Source organism: Microplitis demolitor, chromosome 2, assembly GCF_026212275.2.
Source record: "Microplitis demolitor isolate Queensland-Clemson2020A chromosome 2, iyMicDemo2.1a, whole genome shotgun sequence".
Lineage (NCBI taxonomy): Eukaryota > Metazoa > Arthropoda > Insecta > Hymenoptera > Braconidae > Microplitis > Microplitis demolitor.
This window is the reverse complement of record NC_068546.1, coordinates 4,799,057-4,819,058: the sequence shown is the minus strand read 5'-3', so window position 1 is coordinate 4,819,058 and position 20,002 is coordinate 4,799,057. Positions and strand designations below refer to the sequence as shown.

At 31.3% G+C, this 20,002-nt stretch overlaps 1 protein-coding gene across 2 annotated transcripts in view; it reads left to right on the top strand.

The window, feature by feature from the left end:
* Positions 1-20,002, top strand: part of LOC103580194 (ubiquitin carboxyl-terminal hydrolase 48) — a 50,799-nt gene that overhangs the window by 1,951 nt on the left and 28,846 nt on the right. For both annotated transcript variants that reach the window (XM_053743136.1, XM_053743137.1), the window contains exons 4-6: positions 42-2,375; positions 13,644-13,742; positions 17,270-17,379. In XM_053743136.1, the coding sequence (XP_053599111.1) occupies positions 42-2,375; positions 13,644-13,742; positions 17,270-17,379 (2,543 nt within the window). The remainder of the gene's footprint in view (positions 1-41; positions 2,376-13,643; positions 13,743-17,269; positions 17,380-20,002) is intronic.

The following is a 20,002-nucleotide window of genomic DNA, read 5'->3' as shown; positions in this document are numbered from 1 at the left end:
ACCCTCCACTGTATCATCAAATAACCACCAAAACTTTCCAGGCGAATAATCTACAAGTGGAACATCACAGAAGACCCGGAGGAACGCGAGTCACTGCAACGTTCTCAGGGCAAAAACTCCCCGTACCAGCCAGTGACAGTCGTCGGTCAGCTCCAGTACATCTTCGCCATGATGCAGTTCGGAAATCGTCGTCTCCTAGACCCAACAAGTCTCGCCCGCGCGTTGTCCCTCGACACCGGAACCCAACAAGACGCCCAGGAATTTTCAAAGCTTCTTCTCGCCCACATCGAAGGTAAAATCCAGCAGAACCATCACTTAAAAACTCTTCTCCAGCGTCTCACCCAAGGAACTTACATCTACGTCAATCGTTGCTCCACCTGCAGTACCGAGTACGAGACTCCCACGACCTTCTACGAGCTAGATCTCCAGTTAGCCCCGACTTTAAAGCAAGCGATCGGTAATTATTTAAGCGAAGAAGATCTCTCCGGTACCAACAAGTATTTATGCATGAACTGCAAAGATAAACGTGACGCAAAACGTTTTATCAGACTCAATACCCTTCCCGATACTCTAAACTTCCAGCTCCTGAGGTTCGTTTTCCACAGGGAGTCCGCGCAAAAAAAAAAATTGACCTCGTCGATCCAATTCCCCGAGGAATTGGACATGTCCGAGTATTTAAACTGTCCGGCGGGAACCCATCTGTACTCTCTGGTCGCTGTCCTAAGTCACAAAGGACCTTCTACACACTCTGGACACTACATAGTCAACATATGCAAGTCCTCCGACGAGTGGTACCAGTTCAGTGACGATAAAGTCGAGCGCATGCACAACAAACGCATAGAAGACGGGATAAATGACGGCGGGGGTAAAGTTAAGAAGACTAAAATTTTAAAAGGATGCTTGTCATCAAACAGCGCTTACATGCTAGTCTACAAACGTCTCAGCAAGGAACGATCTGCTGCTAAAGAGTCACTTAAATTAAATGATAGAAATAATTTAGCTGATGACGAAATATTTAAAGACAACGATAACGATAAAAATAAAATAAAGATAAAGGATTTGAATATAACAGACAATGGGAAGAGAAAAGAACCAGTGGATCTAGATCCTGATGACTCCCCGTCACTTTTTAGTCCGAGCAAAAAATATAAGAGTGATGATGATCAGGTCAATGATAAGGAATTCGATGAACTGATGGAAGTTGGTGACAAAAATAGTCACGTAAAATCAGCTGTCCGTAAGATTGCGTTTGATGACAAAGTAAATCAAGAAGTCAATGACGTTGACAGCTGGGAAAAAAAATACAGGTCATTAAATGGCGACGCTCATCGAGCAATGAGTTGTTGCAAGCGTGATTACTATGAGAATCTTGAGTTTGACAAGTGGGAGTTGAGTGAAACTTTGAGGAAAATAGTGAGACAGGAGAACGATACGCACCAGGACAGTTTGCTGGCGATACAGGAGGAGAATCTGAGGGAAATTGACAACCAGAATATCAAGAGACAGGAAGTTATTGACTTGTATGGAATCATTGGCAAGGGAGACTGGAACGAGTATGAGTGGATTCCCACTAGCTGGTTAACGAAGTGGTTAAATGATCACTCGGGTAACCCGGAAGCTGTTGTGCCGGTAGACAATTCGGTGCTGATGTGCTCGCACGGGCGGCTCGATCCATTGAAAATAAACCGGGCGAAATGTGTGCCTCGGGAAGCAGCGGAAATGATTTTTAAAAAATACAAAGGCGGCCCGAGGATGGACAACAAGTCGCTGTGCGAGGGCTGCGTGAAAAGGAGGTGCCGGGTCCTGAGGTTTCAGGCAGAGTTGGAGAGAGACAAGAAGGAGGTGATGGAAATAATGAAGCAAATAAAGGAATTTAATGAGGATTGTTTTATTGTTGGGGCTAATTCACTGAAAAACTGGAGGCGGCTGGCTATGGAGCTGCTGGATGACAAGGACAACCAGGGTGATAATTGTGGGTTCGATGATCATGAGCATCAGGAGGAACATCATGACGCTGATGATGAGGCTGATAGGATTCTTAATTTTAACGAGGACTTACATTGCGAGCATGGGGAGCTCAGGACTCCGGATGCGGGGAGGAAAATTGTACCGGCTGCGGCTTGGAGTATTTTGAAAAAGTATTTTCCCAAGGCGGCTGAGTACCCGTATGGGGCTGCGGCTTGCATGCTTTGTGAGGAGAAGGTTGAGAATGCGGAGAAGGCGAAAAAAGATGATAAGATCAAGGCCAAGATGCAGAAAGAAGAGCTGGGGGATTTGTATTATATGAAGAATAGGGTTGATATCACCAAGTGCGAGGGCAAAGTCTTCTATGTTGTGGAGAAAGGATTCTTGGACTCATGGAAATCATTTATTAGGTGAGTTTTTAATTGTTTTTTTTTAACGTGGGTGATATTTAAAATTATCCGCGGATTTTAATTCGGATATTTTTTTTTAACTTGGAATTCAAATTGTGGCTAAACTATGGGAGATATGAAAAAAATACTGCAATACAATTTTGTAGGAAATTAAATTCTCTATAAAAAAAGGTCCTTATGAGAGGTCACTTAAATCTAGTAGTTTAGGAGCTAAGAGTTATTAAAGTTGATATTTTATTTTTATAGTATGATTAAGGTAAAAAATTCTTTTTTAAACTTTGAATTTAAATTGTGGCTAAACTATAGGAGATATGAAAAAAATACTGCAATACAATTTTATAGGAAATTAAATTCTCTATAAAAAAGGTCCTTATGAGAGGTCACTTAAATCTAGTAGTTTAGGAGCTAGGAGTTATTAAAGTTGATATTTAATTTTTATGGTATGATTAAGATAAAAAATTCTTTTTTTAACTTGGAATTAAAATTGTGGCTAAACTATGGAGGATATGGAAAAAATACTAGAATACGATTTTATAGGAAATTAAATTCTCTATAAAAAAGGTCCTTATAACATATCTCTTAAATCTACTAATTAAGGAGCTAGAAATAATTAATATTAATATCAAATTTTTAAAGTTCTTCTAATTTATTCCCCATACTTTCAAATTAAAATTTTATAAGATACAATTTCATTTGACACTAACGTCTATACAAAAAATATTTTTTCAAATTTCTATTTAAATTCAAGTTTAATAAAAATTCAAATTTTTTAAAATTAGTAACTTCGCGCCAAAATTTAAAAGAAAATTTAAATCAATCAAAGTAAAATTTTAAATTTGCTTATTGTATGTCGTTCATATAAATTCCCACAGGTCAATATTCCCTCCCTGAATTATCAGGAGATTTCCAGCCTGTAGTCATAAACTAAATTGTAGATGGCGCGCTCAGTATCTTTTCATCTTTTCCCATAAAAATTTCAACCCGCGATAAATTAAAAATTTTTTTAAAATATTTTTTTTATTAATTATTAATAATCAAATAAAAAATTTCATTTACTCGAACAAAATTACAATTTTCTATCCAATAATTTTAAAAATCTACATTTGAAAAATAAAAACGGAAGTTACCTTAATAAAAGAAATAAGCGTTATCCGTCTCGCATTAACGACCTTTTTCCTAATTGTGTGTCAAAAAAAAAGGGAAGGGAAGGGAGGAAGACAGAGATGAAGATGAAAAAGAAAAAAGGAAACCCGGCTCACTCGCGATTAGGGGCTAAGGTAAAGAAGGGAGCACAGAAAACTAATTGAAACCGCCTAACGATCCACGAGCAAATGATACATCGAGTTTACCACCCTCTTGAAAAGAAAATGAGTTTGTCTAAATGCTTATACTCTTATATTCTACATTGCCTTCTCAATTACAACTTTTACTTTAATAGTTTTCATACTAAATATATTTTTCTTATATTTTTAACCCCACAAATATTTTATTTTTTTTTTATAAACAAAAAAGTTATTTTTCTATCAAAAGTCAGGTTAGAGAATATTTCAACACATCGGTTAATTCAAATGTTAATAAAAAAATTGATCAAAATTTTCAAACTGATTTTTAAATTAGAAATTTGAAAATTTTTTAGGTGAAATTGTAATTTTTATATTCAAATTTGAATTCTGTCTAAACGACTGAGTTTATGTAAAAAGTGATAGAGGTACTTTTTGTAGAAAATTTAATTCTCTACAAGTTTATTTCTTATCATTTTCATCGTATCTTTGATAGTTTAGCCACATTTCAAATTTAAAAATATGAAAATCTAAATTCTGTGATTTTTTTTTAATTTTATTCTACTAATTAACTTTAATAATTCCTAACTCCTAAACTACTAGGTTTTAGTGATTGTTTATAAGGACCTTTTTTGTAGAGAATTGAATCCTCTACAAGTTTGTTTCTTATCATTTTTGTCGTATCTTTAATAGTTTAGCCACATTTCAACTTTAAAAATATGAAAATCTAAATTCTGTGATTTTTTTTTAATTTTATTCTACTAATTAACTTTAATAATTCCTAACTCCTAAACTACTAGGTTTTAGTGATTGTTGATAAGGACCTTTTTTATAGAAAATTAAATTTCCTACAAAATTGTCTCTTATCATTTTTACCACATCTCTAATATTTCCGCCGCAATTTAACCGTAAACTAAATTTTCCTCAAAATTATTAAATTTCCTCAATTTTTTTCATAAATTTCCTTCTAAAAATCAAAATTACCGTGAAAATAAAAAATTTCTGAATTGCCTCCTAAAAACCTCTCTCTCAAAATTAAAAAAAAAATTACCAATAATTTATATCCCACCGCCAAAATAATTAAAAAAAAATTTCCGTACAATAATTAGTCATTTACGTGACCATAAACCCGGTTATAAAATAATAATGACCTCACGGATGATGGGGTTAGTGAGTAAAGTGTAAGGTTTGGTCCATAGTCTGGCGTTATCTCAAAATTATTAATCATATTTGAACGTAAGCCAAAAGAGGGATAAAGACAAAGAGATTTAACATTAGGGATATTAATAAAAGACAAAGCTAAAGAGGATGGAGAATTAGGGGGGGTTATAGTAACGGTTCTATAGACTTATCTGACACCTTAATCAATTAAAAGTTATTAATTATAACACTATCGTACACACTCGGTGTCTAGTTGTCCTCGTTACAGACCGCACATTTAAATTACCGGCATTGTCTACGTAACAATAACGTGTCAACATCCCACTCACTCACTCACCCACTCAATTCATCATTCATTAATGACGACTCAGTCTTACTTATATATCATTACCACTAGGGAGGTTTTAAATTTTTTTTTCCCGCGCTCGTTCGAATTTATAGAATGTTTATTTGCATTTTGATAGAGACCTTAAAGACAATACACTCAGCTAATTGCTGAGTAAGTTGAGAGGGTAAAAAATGTATGAATAAAAAAAAAAAAAAAAAAAAAAAAAAAACACGAGCCCTGACAGATAGAAAAGCCAGACTTGAGCGATTGTCTATGCAAATAGCTAATCCTTTTGAAAATCCATCTTTGCGACGTTGACGAATTGGCGAGGACTTTTTAAGGATATTTATATATATGTATATATGTATATAATAGTAGATAAATTACATTCTTGTATTTACATATTATATCGTCATAGATAAGTTATCGATAATTATCGGGTATTGAAAAGTTTCCGGAAAAATTTTCCCAGTGGTTGGCAATTTTCTCGAAAATTTAATAATTAATATTCGGAAAAAGGATAAATGGTTGTTTGGTTTGCGGTTTTTTATTGGACATAAAAAAAAAAAATTTGAATGACATCGCGTGTAATCCATCTGGACATTTACGTGCTCAAAGGATCAACTCTTTGTCTGGATTAGAGCAACGTCATGCACACATGACTCGCGTCTTGTGTATACCGTGGATCCATGTCCATCCGGTATTATTTTTGTGCCCTCATCTCATCTCATATCATCTCCTCATTCCTCATTCCTCATCTCCTTTATGAATGAGAAAATCTAGATACAAGGACCCTTTGGCTTACACTAGACACTACACACCCCATTATATTACGAGGCTACTTTTTTCTAACTCATTTGATTCGTTCGCCTGATTTATCTTTATTGCTAAATGCATTTACGATTATAACTATCATCCCGAGGATTTTACTTAATCATTTACAATATTATTAATAGACCGTGACATTTAATTATTTAACTCGCAGTTCCTTCCTATTAAAAGCGAGTCAGTGTTTGATAAAATACAATCAAGGCAGTTGTTGTTAGTAAACCGTCAATTGATTTTTAAATATTTAAAAATGGGAGATTTTTTTTTAATATTAAAAATGCCTCATAAATCAGGAACGCGGGTCTGAAAACTTTAAAATTTAAAAAAAGACGTATCGAAAATTTTGAACATTGTCTTTAAATAAATAAACAAATGTGAGTATGTGTAGAAATAATAATAAATGTCTTGTTTAAATTTGTTGGCGCCCTTTGTCTTCTTTCTTCTTAATTATAAACAATAAATAAATATACCAACTTCTTTTCTATTATCATCGACCGCGTGTTAATTATTTATTTTATTTTAAACAATTAATCGTAGAGTTTAAAAATGTATTATTATACCGCGATCTGTTTAAAATAACGAAAGACATCGCTGTGGGTTTTATTTTTATAAATATAATTATTTATTTTATTTATAAATATTTATTATTATTCAAATAATTTAAAAAATAAGATTCGCTGCTCTATTCATAAATATATATTTAATATAAATTTTATTTATTTATTTTTAAAAATAAATTGACACATGACCGCGAGGGCGGGAAATATTTAAATAAATAAAATTAATAAATTTTTGATAAACAAAATAAATAAAGTCGCCTTAAACCAGCTCTGGCTTTCGTGTCTGTTAGATTAATTTTTTTGCATAAAATTATTTATTATTACAATAATTATCTAAACAACAAATTTTCTTAGTTACTTCTCAGTGTAATTATTTAAATTACTATAACTAAGTAATTACCTCAGCCTTAAATAATCCACATGTCTCCTATAAACTCAAAATTCTCCAGTTTCATAATTTAAAATTTTAGTTCCACTAAATCTCACTAGGTGGCTAATGCTGCTCGCTTGCAAACTCATTTATAAAGTAATTTATATTGACAAATCTTCAGTTCAAATTTTCATAAATTAGAAGTAATTTTTATATATTTTTAATAAACAAATACTAAAAATTTGTTGTATTCCAAATAAAAAATTCAAAAAGTTCCAAAATTAGTCAACTTCTTTCTTTTAAATTTCATTTCCCATAACTAAAAAAAAAAAAAAAAAAAATTCTATAACCAAATTTCGGGTATTTTGCGTAAATTTAAATCCTGAAGTACGAGAAATGATATAGTAGAATACGGAAGGAATATAATAAATCATTTGTATGAGTTTGGAGTTAGCAGCAAGTAGACAGAGAACTCCTTAAATATACCAATAAATATAACAAGGACACTGAGTATAAAAGAAATAAGAGAGTAACAATCGTGCATCGACTCGCGAAATCCAACTACCCTTAAATAACTTGATTCATTGCGTCTTCCCTTTCAGTCGCCTTTCCATACCTATACATCCTGCATAGGGGAGACTGGGGCAAGCCGGCCCCCCTGGGGCAAGAAGGCCCACCTCAAAAATTAACCAAAATTTTTTTTTTCTTGTTTTCTTTTGATTATCACAAATTCAGATTATTTACTCATTTTTAGCCTTATAAGTGAAACTAGGGGCAAAATGAACCACTCAAAAATTCTAAAAACAATGTATTTCATATTGTTATAACCTAGTCATGATTAATTTAATAGAAATATCATTTTTTGGTTAATTCTATGGATTTGGAGTAAAATAGAGCATTTGAAAAAGTTGAAAATACCAATAATCAATTTTTTATTCAATAGAAAAATAATTATTAATCAATTAAGTTATTTTTTATTAAATAACTTTTGATTTATTCATATAATTTGTTATAGAATCCAACAAAACAATTATAATTATTATGTGTAACATTATGAATAATATATTTATAAAATTAACAACATTAACTATCAAAATGTAACAAAAATACTTTTTTAGATATTAAATTTAATTTAAGTGTATTATAAATTAATCTTCACAATATTCACAAATGTACATATCGAAAAAATATTCGTCAACTCCTGCACAGGAATCATGAGTCTATTCTTTACTTTTTTGACATTGAATCCGTAATTCTTTTGATTCCGAATACAGTCCATGACAGGAGAGACAGTAACAATCGTTTGGAAAAAAATTAAAACACTCAATTTTTTTCTACAGAAGTGAACAAATTACTCGTATTATGTCAAAAAAGATTATTTCGAGTAATATAAAAGTAAAAACAGGTGTTAAAGAAAAAAATATAAACATTTATAATGCGAGAAATTTTTTTACAATTAAAAAAAAAATTTTTTTTTCATTTTTTTCGGAGGGGGCCGTCTTGCCCTAAAAAAAAATTTTTTTTTCAGGAGTTTCACCAAAATTTTGGTGAATTGAGTTAAAGTTGGACGAGAGTAAATCGACTTGATGGTTAAAAGCCACAAAGAATAATAATCGGCTTAGGTGGGCCGTCTTGCCCCGATCTCCCCTATATACAAATACTACATATATAAACATATATAATACACTGAAAAACGTTACACTATCAAACTAAATACATTTCGATGGGGATTCGTTGTTGATATTTTGCTAATTCCTACGAGATTTCCAACCCCTTGTTCTTTTTCTAAAAAAAAAAAAAAAAAAAAAAAAAATTAGTAAACTTTTTATATTTCTTTATATTTATCGATCAGACAAGACGGCGTTAGATAATTTTTTAATATATTTTCTATAATTTAACGTATAGTTAGTACATACAAGAGGAGGGATCGAGTAAAATCGGGGTGTAGGAAAAGAGGAATGAAGGGGTAGAAGAGTGCGGGAAGAAAAGGAGAAGGGTGGCCAGTGTCTCGGGGGGGCGGTCATATATCATCCACCCCACGGGGGTGAGTTCGGCAAAAAATCTTACCGGGCAAAAACTATCATCAGTGCTCCGGCAAAGCGAGCTCAAGGCTCCGTATCTCTTTCTATTCACATTTCTCTTACTCTGGTTCTTCTTTCTCAGGTTACACCATTTGCTTTTCTGTATCTAAAACGTTATTCTCATTCTCATTCTCCTTCTTCTCTTCGTTGTCATTCCCCAGTATTTTGTCATGAACTTACATTTGTTGCGTCTGAAAATAATTAGCAATTTAATTTATTTATTTATTTTGAGAAAAAATAATAATTACAAATATATTTATACTTTTCTAAAACCGGAAATTTGTAATCTGTTAATTATATTAAAAAATGTATAGAGCTGAAAAAAAGGTCTAGAGAAAAAGCGTCGATAATCGACATCCTGACCGCGAGTTCTTCCTTACAATCGGATAGTTTGAGTACGTGACAACAGGCCTTTAAACAAACAGCCCGAAAAAAAATAAATTGTTGGTTAGAAAAAAATATTGGCTTCAGTTATGCGTCCGCAAGAAATCAATAGATGCTTCGCTGAACACGGAATGCGTTAGACTATTTTCAACTTCCGTCAATTACTTTTTAAACCTTTCTTTATTTTATTTTTCTAATTATAATTTTGATTATAATTATTAACAAAATATTCAGTATGAAAAATTAATAGCGACAATCAAACTGATATTTTTTGTCTTAGTGGTAAACGGTTTCCGAGATCTGTTCTGGTTCAGGTTTCATGACCTAGATTGGATTTTAAAATTTTTATTTAGGATGTTGTATACAGAAAAAATGGTGTAAGGATATGCGATTATGGTGTTAAGGTAATTGGCGGGTAATTTAACCCTGAAAATGATGTTAAAGTAACACCTGCCATGGTGTTAACATTTTTCGAGGTGTTAAATGGTGTTAATCAAAAACAATTTCATTTTTCAATGATTAGACGTTGAATTTTTACGAGTATACAGAAAATTTCTATTTTTTGAAAATTACACCATAAAAATGGTGTAAATTAACACTATTATGGTTAATGTTGTTGCTCTACATGTAATGTAATATAAGTTAATGTTGTCGCTTTTGAATTTAACATCTAAAATGGTCTTAAAATAACACCTGTAGGGTGTGAATATTTTTTGAGGTGTTGAATGGTGTTAAAAAGAAGTATTTTAATTTTTCAATTATAAAAAGTTGAATTTTTTACAAATAAAAAAATTTTCTATTGTTTTGAAAATTTCACTGTAAAAAATGGTGTAAGTCCATACTGTATTGGTGTTAATGTTGTCGCTGATAAATTTAACACCTACAACGGTATTAAAATAACACCTGTCATGATGTTAATGTTTTTCCCGGTGTTAAATGGTGTTAAAAAAAGGAGTTTCATTTTTCAATTATTAGAAGTCGAACTTTTTTTTAATGCAAAAAATTTTTTATTGTTTTGTGTTAATATTGGTGTTAATGTTGTCGCTGTTAAATTTAACACCGATAACGGTGTTAATATTTTTTTGGTGTTAAAAAAAGTGGATTTTTTTTTTAATTATCAGAAATCGGATGTTGTAAAAATAAAAAAAATTATTATTTCGAAGATTGCACCGTAAAAAATGGTGTAAGTCTAATCTAGCTCGGTGTTAAATTTAACCCCGAAAACGGTGTTAAAATAACACCTGTACGAAATGTTATTATTTTTTCTGTCTCATAGATCTTAAATACTTATACTTACACCCTCATATTTTCGACGTTAATTTACTACTTACGTAATCGTTTTAACACCGCTTGCATACCACCTCTAAGTAACACTACTACACCAATGTGTTAATATTAACACCTCTTTTTTTAGTGTACGAATATTTACAAAAAATATGAATCCAAGTAATGAAACGTCACTAAACACCTTAAATCGAACGTAAAACATTGAATTGACATAAATATATTATAAACTCATACAATTCGTCCCCTCGATTTTTGTGTAGTTCAATATATGAGGTGGTTACATACAAGAGCCTTAGGGACATTTCATATCATAGACTCACCCCAAACTCAAATATCTTGGACCCACGTGCCAAAGACAGTAAATCCGAGCGAGAAAACTAAAACTTAACCATTATTTTCTATCTTAGATTTTTTATTCTTCAGCATGACGCTTCCGGCATGTCCTTTTCAGATTCTTTAGCACAGACTTAAACCCAACATAATTTTATCCTCCTCTATTAAATGTTGAAGCTGTTGGTTTCTCTTTAACCATCGTCTCTTCACTATCTGTAAATAAATCTTATGTTTTCGCGTATAAGCGGGCTTTTAATATCACCATCGTTGATTTACGGTCACCTAGTATACCAGGATAGCTCGGATACTCTTATGCTGAATGGGAGCAAGTGAGCAGAGAGTAAAGATAGGTTGTAATGCTTAAAGTAGTGGTAGTAACCCTTGGTTGTGACATTTGTCTTCCGACCTCGGGACCAGCCAACGTCGTCGCCGCCGGGATCCCGTTGAGGACCCTACCCAGCTCTGATTTAACGCCCGACGGCAAACATTTGACTAAACGCCCACTCTCTGTGGCTCTATACGTACCAATAACTGGACAATGAGCTAAATAAAAAATTTATCTGATATATTACTCTGGTACAGTGAAAATAACGCGGTAATTATGTTCAGCCAATTGAAATATTTTTATTCATCTGCGAATTATTGTCCATCATGAGTATCAAGAGCGCGAGTGACGTGTGAATATAAATTATTTTTTATATTAAATAAATATAGCGAGCGAGCTAATTCATGGACAATGTAAATATATATGTTTAGTAAATATATAAGCTTATATTGTGTGCTTGGATCCTCTGGGGAGTAATAATTTAGTGGGTGGTGTGGCGTAGAGTTGGGAGAGCCTGGAGTGGACGATAGAAAGAATTAAAAGAGAATGGAGATAAAAATTCCGCGACGAAAGTTAAACAATGAAGCGGTGGGTTTAATTTTGAAAAAATATCCGAGTTGAAGGCTAGTATCACTGTGTCCACCTACACGGCACCCTCGGCTCCATGTTTTCTGTTCTAGTCTCAGTGTAATAAGGGGCCAGTGGTTTTACGCTCGTCCACCTTGTTCCTGCTGTGTTCGTTATATTTGAACAAGCCTCATAATTAATACGCATTCGTTTGTCTCATGAGAAAAGCACAGAACTATATTTATTAGTATTTGCTCGTCCCCTTTTCGCGAAGCTTTTGTATTTTGATCTAAAGCATGCGAGTTGTATGCGGAACTGCCGCCTCAAAGGGATCTCTGTCATTGGCTGAAAAATTTTCGCTTGGAAATAGTCTGACTTTTTTTCGTTTTTATCACCTTGAGTTAGGAAAATTAAACAGTGCAGATTTTCATGTCGAGCTGACGCATTGACGGCCAGAAATAATTAAATCAGAAAGCGATGAAATTTACATGATTTTTCATTTTTTACGCTTCTGAATAGAGTCCGAAAGGAATTTTAATTTTTTTAAGACCTTCAGCTCGAGCATATTCAAGTATCTGTAAATTTTCATACCAAACTGACCCTTAGATCCAAAATGGCCGCCAAAAATCATGAATCCCAAACGCCCGAATTGGAAATCCGTTTTTGCAGAAAATCCATTTTTTTAATCGCCGGTCTTAAAAATACAGAATTCAAACTCCTTTAAGTTCCGAATATGAGGATTAAAGGCTAGGAATTTTGATTTTCACCTAAACCGGAAGTGCGTACAGTTTTTTACATAAAAAACTCTAATTTTGTGTTTTGCTCAGAGTAAACCCTATTATTTCTGTAAAAACATTTTTTACGCTTCTGAATAAGGTCCAAAAGGAATTTCGTTTTTTCTATTACCTTCAGCTCGGGCATATTCAAATATGTATAAATTTTCATACCAAACTGACTCTTAGATATGAAATTGCCGCCAAAAATCACAAAATCCCAAAACGCCCGAATTGAAAATCTGTTTTTGCAGAAAATCCATTTTATTAATTTTCGACCTATAAAATACGGAACTTACAGTACTTGGAACTCAGAATCTACAGATTGATGGCTACAAATTTTGATTTCCACCTAAACCGGAAGTGCGTACAGTTTTTTCCACAAAACCCCTAATTTCGTAGTTCTAAACCGAACTAAACCCCAATTATTTATGAAAAAAAAATTTTTTCAGTAATAGAAGAATGAAATATCACATCAGCCGTAGGATAATTTCGCTTGTCGATAAAATAGTTATAATCATATACCTGTTCTTCGACTCGACTCGAGATATCCTCCTTTAAGGACATTATCTGGCACACGGTAGTCGCTAAGGGAGCACAAAAACGGTCCGCCCCTTCGTGGTATGTGAAAAATGATGCACAACCCCCGATTATCCTGTGACTTGTCCCCCTCTAGATACTTCTTTACTCCCTTTGGTGGGTCTCCAGCGTTCGTTCAACTATTACCCAGCAACCTTAAATGTCACGCTCATTCTGTCTTGCTTACTCGTCACAACTAAATGTCCCGAAGGACAGCTCATGGACTAGACTTTTCCGATCCCTGATTCTGGGTCACATGATCATTTATCCTGTCAATCAATAATTTTACCCCAACCCATCCTCACATTTCCGACTTCGATTAGCTCTCATACCAACCAGAGAGCTAAAAACCCAGTCTTCAAGTGAAGTCAAAAATATAATTATCATAAATTCGTTAACATTTTGATTTCAGAAGTGGCGGCCGGCATCCGCCGACGGAAATAAATAACGACAAGCTACTTTGCCAGGATCACAAGGGTTTCGTCCACAAGCCAATCATGTCCACCGAAAAGTAAGTCGTTCATATATTTTTTAAGTTAAATATATATAGTATTTTAGTACACGGAAGAAACATAATATTCAAAATTAATAAATGATAGTAAAAAGTAGAATCTGTTAGCAGTAATTAGTACTATTATGTGCTTAATGCAAAGTAGTTTACTATTTTTTGTAGATTCCTAAAAACTACTATCAATTATTTCAAAAAGTAAATAAATATTATTATTTTTAGGTATAATACGTGGCTTATTAGTGAAAGTTAATTAATTTATGGCATAATCTATTAAAAAGTAATGATTGGTCAAATTAAGAATTGCTATCTTAGATACTGATTTTTCCAGCCGAAAATTCCAAAAGTTAAAAACTTTTATTTTATAAATTCGATATCACTGATCAATTATTTGCTTAAAATATCATTTATTCATCATTATAAATTAATTTACAGTATACATAAATCGAATAAGTGGTAAATAATAAAATGAAAAATTAGTATACTAGATACTGATTTTGTTGCTCATAAAAATACCGAAAATTTTAAACTCTTATTTTATAAATTCTATCCCATTGACTAATAATTAATATAAAATGTTATTTATTCGTTATTATAAATTAATTTATTATATACATATATCGAATAAGTGGTAAATAATAAAATGAAAAATTCGTATACTAGATCTTTATATATTAATATGTACGTTTACTAATTTTTCGGTTCCTCATTTTTAAAATTTTTCTATGTTTATTAAAATAGTAATAACTGCAGATTTAACCAATTTATCGATTCTTTTTCATATTAATTTTAATATACGAAATTACAAATTTTGCTTTTCTATGTGTATCAAATTTTAATATAAATAATAGCCATTTTGTAATATATATATATAATGATCCTGGTTTGATATTAGTATCGAGAATACTAATTTTAAGTCGAAAATAAACTACAAACTATCAAAATTTTGAGCATGATTTTTTTCCGTGTAGTTTATTTGGAGGAAAACGTCTGTCTGTCCTGATTTTCGTGGCACGGCACGCCTTTCACTCCTCATGAAGGGACTTAGCTGGTGATGGATACGCGAAAATGTCAACCACACGCCCTGAGGCCACTGGCATTCGACCCTCTCACCATTATGCTAAGCCATTGTCCACTATCTGCTTAAGATACCGTCCCTCACAAAACTTTATCTCTCTCTCTCTGTATCTCTCCTTAGCAGAAAATTTCACCCTCTCGTCGCTCCAGTCCTTTGCTACTTAACTCCGATTCCAACCGTTAAAAAATCATTTTTTCTCTCCATACATTCAACTGACACTTAATGTTTTCATTTTTTATCCCTATTCATATTATTTATTATATTTCAGAAACATATATGATAAGACCGGTCATGTTTGATGATAAAAAATTTTATGTACAGAACATTTAAAATTTATAAAATAATTAAGCGGCCATCACATGGCCCTTTATTATTTACGAGTTATAAATTTTTGAATATTCATATTTACTTTTTCTCCCTCATCGACTTTTCATTTTTCATCCCCGTATTTTAGTTTATTTGTTTACTTTTTTTAGCTGACGATTATTTTAACGTTAGGGAAAATAGTGACACCGTCATACGTTTCTTGCAGCGGCAACACGACTGACAGGGAAAATTCAAATTAGACTGACGCACAGGTTGCGTTAAATTGAAATTAATTTGACGGTATAATTATCGCTTATACCAAATTATTCAGCCATATTATTATTCACTCTATTTTATTATTGATTATTTGATTGGGCGATAGTTTGTCTAGATAATTTTAATTTCATTTCATTTTTTATGAAAATTATTTTAGAAAAAATTGACCGATTTTTTTTTTTGGTCAAAATTCTAAAATGGTCGCAATACTCGGACTGACCAACTTACCCCATACTTGTTTTTTAGGAATTATTGGTGATTTAAGGCAGGGAAATTCTCTAGGCAATTGACCGGTAATAAATTTTGACCAGTGGTCATTTTTTAAAATTAATTCTAATTCGCGCCAATTTAATTTTGTCTGCAAATTATTTAATAAAAAATTAACTGACAATTTTTTTGCTAATTTGCATCTAAGTAAAAGTAAAGATAAATTTTTTACAAATATTTTTGAATAAAGAAATTGAATGCCAATTTAAATGACACTCGCAGTTGACTTACTATTAAAAGTGCTTGTAAATTAAATATTTCACACAGAAAAAAATAATTTTTTAACGCTAAAAATTTTTATTTGACCCAAGAAAATTTTTGCATCTTGAATTTAAAAAAAGTTCTTGCGCTAAAAAATTATTTACTTTTCTGTGCATAAAAAATTGACTGAATTATTTTTGACGTCAATTGTCAGTCAATTTGACATCTGAACATAAAAATGATGATAATTTCGCATGACTACTAAAAAATTTTTTACAAAAAAATAGTGACTCATTTTCCTTAATTAAGTAAATAAATAATTTTTGTTTTAATAAAATCGATTTTGAATTCGTGATTACATTACTGTAAATACAATAACTTTTTAAGCTAGTCCAAAAGGGGTTGATGTTAGTTAACGGCAAGAAATTTCTAATTTGCGGTATAATTAAGGGCAAGTGAGGGCAAAAACGTACGAGTGATTATACCAGGAAATCGTGAATTCCACGGTAGTGTACTACAAGACTATTCGTGTGTACTCTATATATTTCTCATATTACTTTATGTATTTGCTCATATTATTCAAGTTAAGTAAATAGAATTTCCTTTATTTATTTTCTTTTTAGTCCGTCCGTCCATAATAGAACACTTATAATTCATGATTTATTATCACTAATTTTGTGAAATTTCAATTAAAATTTTGCTAAATATTTTTATAACGAGTTACGATAATTTTTAATTACTTTAATTACTGACTCTAGTTACAAACTTATATATTTTTTTATGATGAAAAATTCTGATGAAAATATTTCGGATTGGAATGAGATTTTTTTTTTTAATTGAAATGGTGTCTAAAGTATTGAGTTTAGGAAAAATTTTAATCAATACTTTTTTGTAGAGAATTTAATTCTCTACGAAATTGTATCAGTCCATTTTTCATGTATTTTTAATAGTTTAGTGTTAATTTTAAAAAATTTATCGTGAAATTTAAATCGATTTAATTTTTAAAATGGAGATTTAAAATTTATCTTTAAAAAATTAGAATTGTGTCTTAATTATTGAATTTACGTAAAAAGTCAATCAATACTTTTTTGTAGAGAATTAAATTTCCTACAAAATTGTATTAGAACATTTTCCCGTATCTTCAATAGTTTATCATATATTTTGAATAATTAAACGTCAGTTCAAGTTGAAGTTCTCACATAGAAATTTCAATCAAACAAATTATTTGTAAAATTAAAATTACGCCCAAAATAACCAATTTTCATAAAAAGTCAATCAAAACTTTTTTGTAGAGAATGAAATTTCTCACAAAAATGTATCCTAGCAATTTTATCATATCTCCAATAGTTTCGCGCCAATTTTGACTGAAACCTAAATTTCCCTTTTTTTAAATTTTTTTTAGGAAATACAGTATAGTAACCTCCGAAGAATGGGCAAAACTATCAGATTTCTACAAAACCGACTGTTCAATCCAAATCACCTTCTCCGAGAACGATTTCCACACAGTGCCTGGTAAGTCCTAAAACTAAATTCAAAAATCTTTAATTAAATTTAATGAATTTCCATATTTCAATTACCGACTCCCGAACTTTGAACCGTTCCCCTGATAAAACTCGAACAAACAGTGGTATCATTATCATTATGTAAATTGAGGGTGATAGAGTCCTCAACCGTCCCGTTGTCTCTTCATAAAGGAAACCGTAGTGATACTCGGAAGCATACACTTAGCATACTGGACTAAGAGTACACTCTTTTATCTTGTCTCTGTTCTCTCCCGTGTCTGATGTACTTAAACGAGCATGATAATGCCCCAAGACATTAGCCAACAATTAACATAAATCCATTGCCCATAAACTCATAAAAAGCTTCGTTAATTAGCGTCTTTAAAATTAACTACAATTTTAAACCCAAGTGTCTTTTTTCTTAAAAAAAAAAAAAAATAATAATAAAAGTAAATAAATAAAAGGACATTTGATACAGCGAGTTGAGACAGTTGATGGCTCTCTCAGGTTCTTTTGTCATTCGTTATTTACTAACTTACAGCATAAAACATCTTCTGCATACAATCATTTAAAAAAACCGAGAAAAAATAATAAAAATTTAAATTTGGCGCCCCTTTATTTCCAGACGATAAGAGTTTGTTATGCAGGCAAATTGCTCAGTAGTCTTCATTTGTCTGATGTTTTTTTTATTCCGAGGACAATTCAATGATTTGAGATTTCAAACAAGTGAAGAAGTTTGAATCTTAGCAACTTGCCAACTTGCCATTGAAATTCGACAAAAGGGAACGGACAAACTCCGATACCTTGAATTTATATTTTAATTCCTTTTATATTTTTTCTCTTTTCTTTTTTTGGACAAACAGTTAACGGCAATCTCTAAACATCCCATTGTCTTGTCTGTCTTTTGGTGTACGTTATTTTTTGCTACATTTGTCACGGCCTACTATCACCGAATCAACCCCTGGTTTTTCGAATCCCAAATATTTGAATTGCTAAATAACTTACACTTATGGTTTGATTTTACCTTTGTTTACTTTATTAATATCAATTATTTTAAACCATCAGCAAATCATTACTCCTAATTTTTTTTTTAATTTTTATGTTGAAAAATCAGGTGACTTTTAGAAAATTGAAAAAGATTTTTATGAAAAAATAATCAAGTAGTTTATTAATGTCAATAATTAATCAAAAATTAATTACTGATTTATGTAAATTCCCAGTTAATTACTTAGGCTCTAATCTACCTTCGATATAAATTAAACAGTTTATGCATTAAAGCAACTACGGAAGCGCAACAATAATTAATACCAAGCATACAAATTATAAGATTAATTAATAAATTAATTAATAAATAAATAAATTTATTGATTGCTAGAAAAATGAGTAATGACGCTAAGCATCTCTTTTATTAAATACATAATACGTAAAAAAAAAACAATGAGTTAAGGATGCATCAGCAAATCATTACTCACTTAAATCACCAATCGAGAGTTGGATAGCTTGTAGAAAAAAAGTAAATACATTTTCTACGTTTGTTTTATTTAAAAATGCTTTAATGAAGTCTAAAAAGTGCTTTATTGTTTATAAAAATATATTTCTTTATTTGGATAAATTTAAAATAATAAATAAATATTTATGGGTACTGAGAGGTGATGAACTTACTCAGCTGATTCGCGTTGCAGTTCTTGCATTATTGCATAACATTGAGCATAATGACGGGCTTGGGCTTCTACGAATTCATGGAGGCAACGCAAATGTCCAGCTTGTGAGCTCGCGACGCCTTCTAACAATAGTTTTGTTATCTCTGCTTGTCTATCGAACTCTGATTGTGCAATTCTCAGCTCCCTCTCTGCCTAGTTTAGTTTAAAAACGTTATAATTAGTATTTATATTTTACAATATTGCGGCTTTAATACCAAAGAAGCAGAAAAATTTTTGCCACGTTTTAGATTCTCGACTATTTAAACGAAAATTAAAAATAATAATTAAAAGCAAAAGAGCGATGTCCTTTGGGTAGACAACAAAATAAGTTAGAGCCAAAGGCTGGAAAAAATAATAAATCATAAGAGAATTTAAAATAATAATAAAATATTAACGACTTATTTTATACTTGACGAATTTAAATTAGACAGATTAAATAAAAGTATCATTGTTATTAATTAGGTTAACGATTTAATCCCAGTTAATTATTTCAAATGTTATTTGACTTAAAAAAAAGTTTAAAAAATAATAAAAATGAACGTAAGAGAGATCAAAGCCAGTTGGAAAAGTTACAAAGAAAATAAATTCATATTTATAATTATTTTTAATGAGATTTTAAAATATAATTTTATTGTAGAATTAAAGCCTATGAGCAATTTATCAAATAACTTATCAAATAAATTTTAGTTTTATTCTCCAGCTAAATAGTAACTCGGCAAAGTCCAAAGAAAAAAATAATATTTAAAATAAAAAAGGTTTGATGGTCGTATATATAAATGACTTACGGTTATTTAAAGACTAAACAAACAAATAATCTGCTCGAGTTTTTATTTTTATGTCTAATAAATTAAATAACAACAACCAGCCTCACAAAAATAATAATATTTTTAACCAAACAAACCATTTCAGGCCATTTTCTTTGGCCGCCATCTT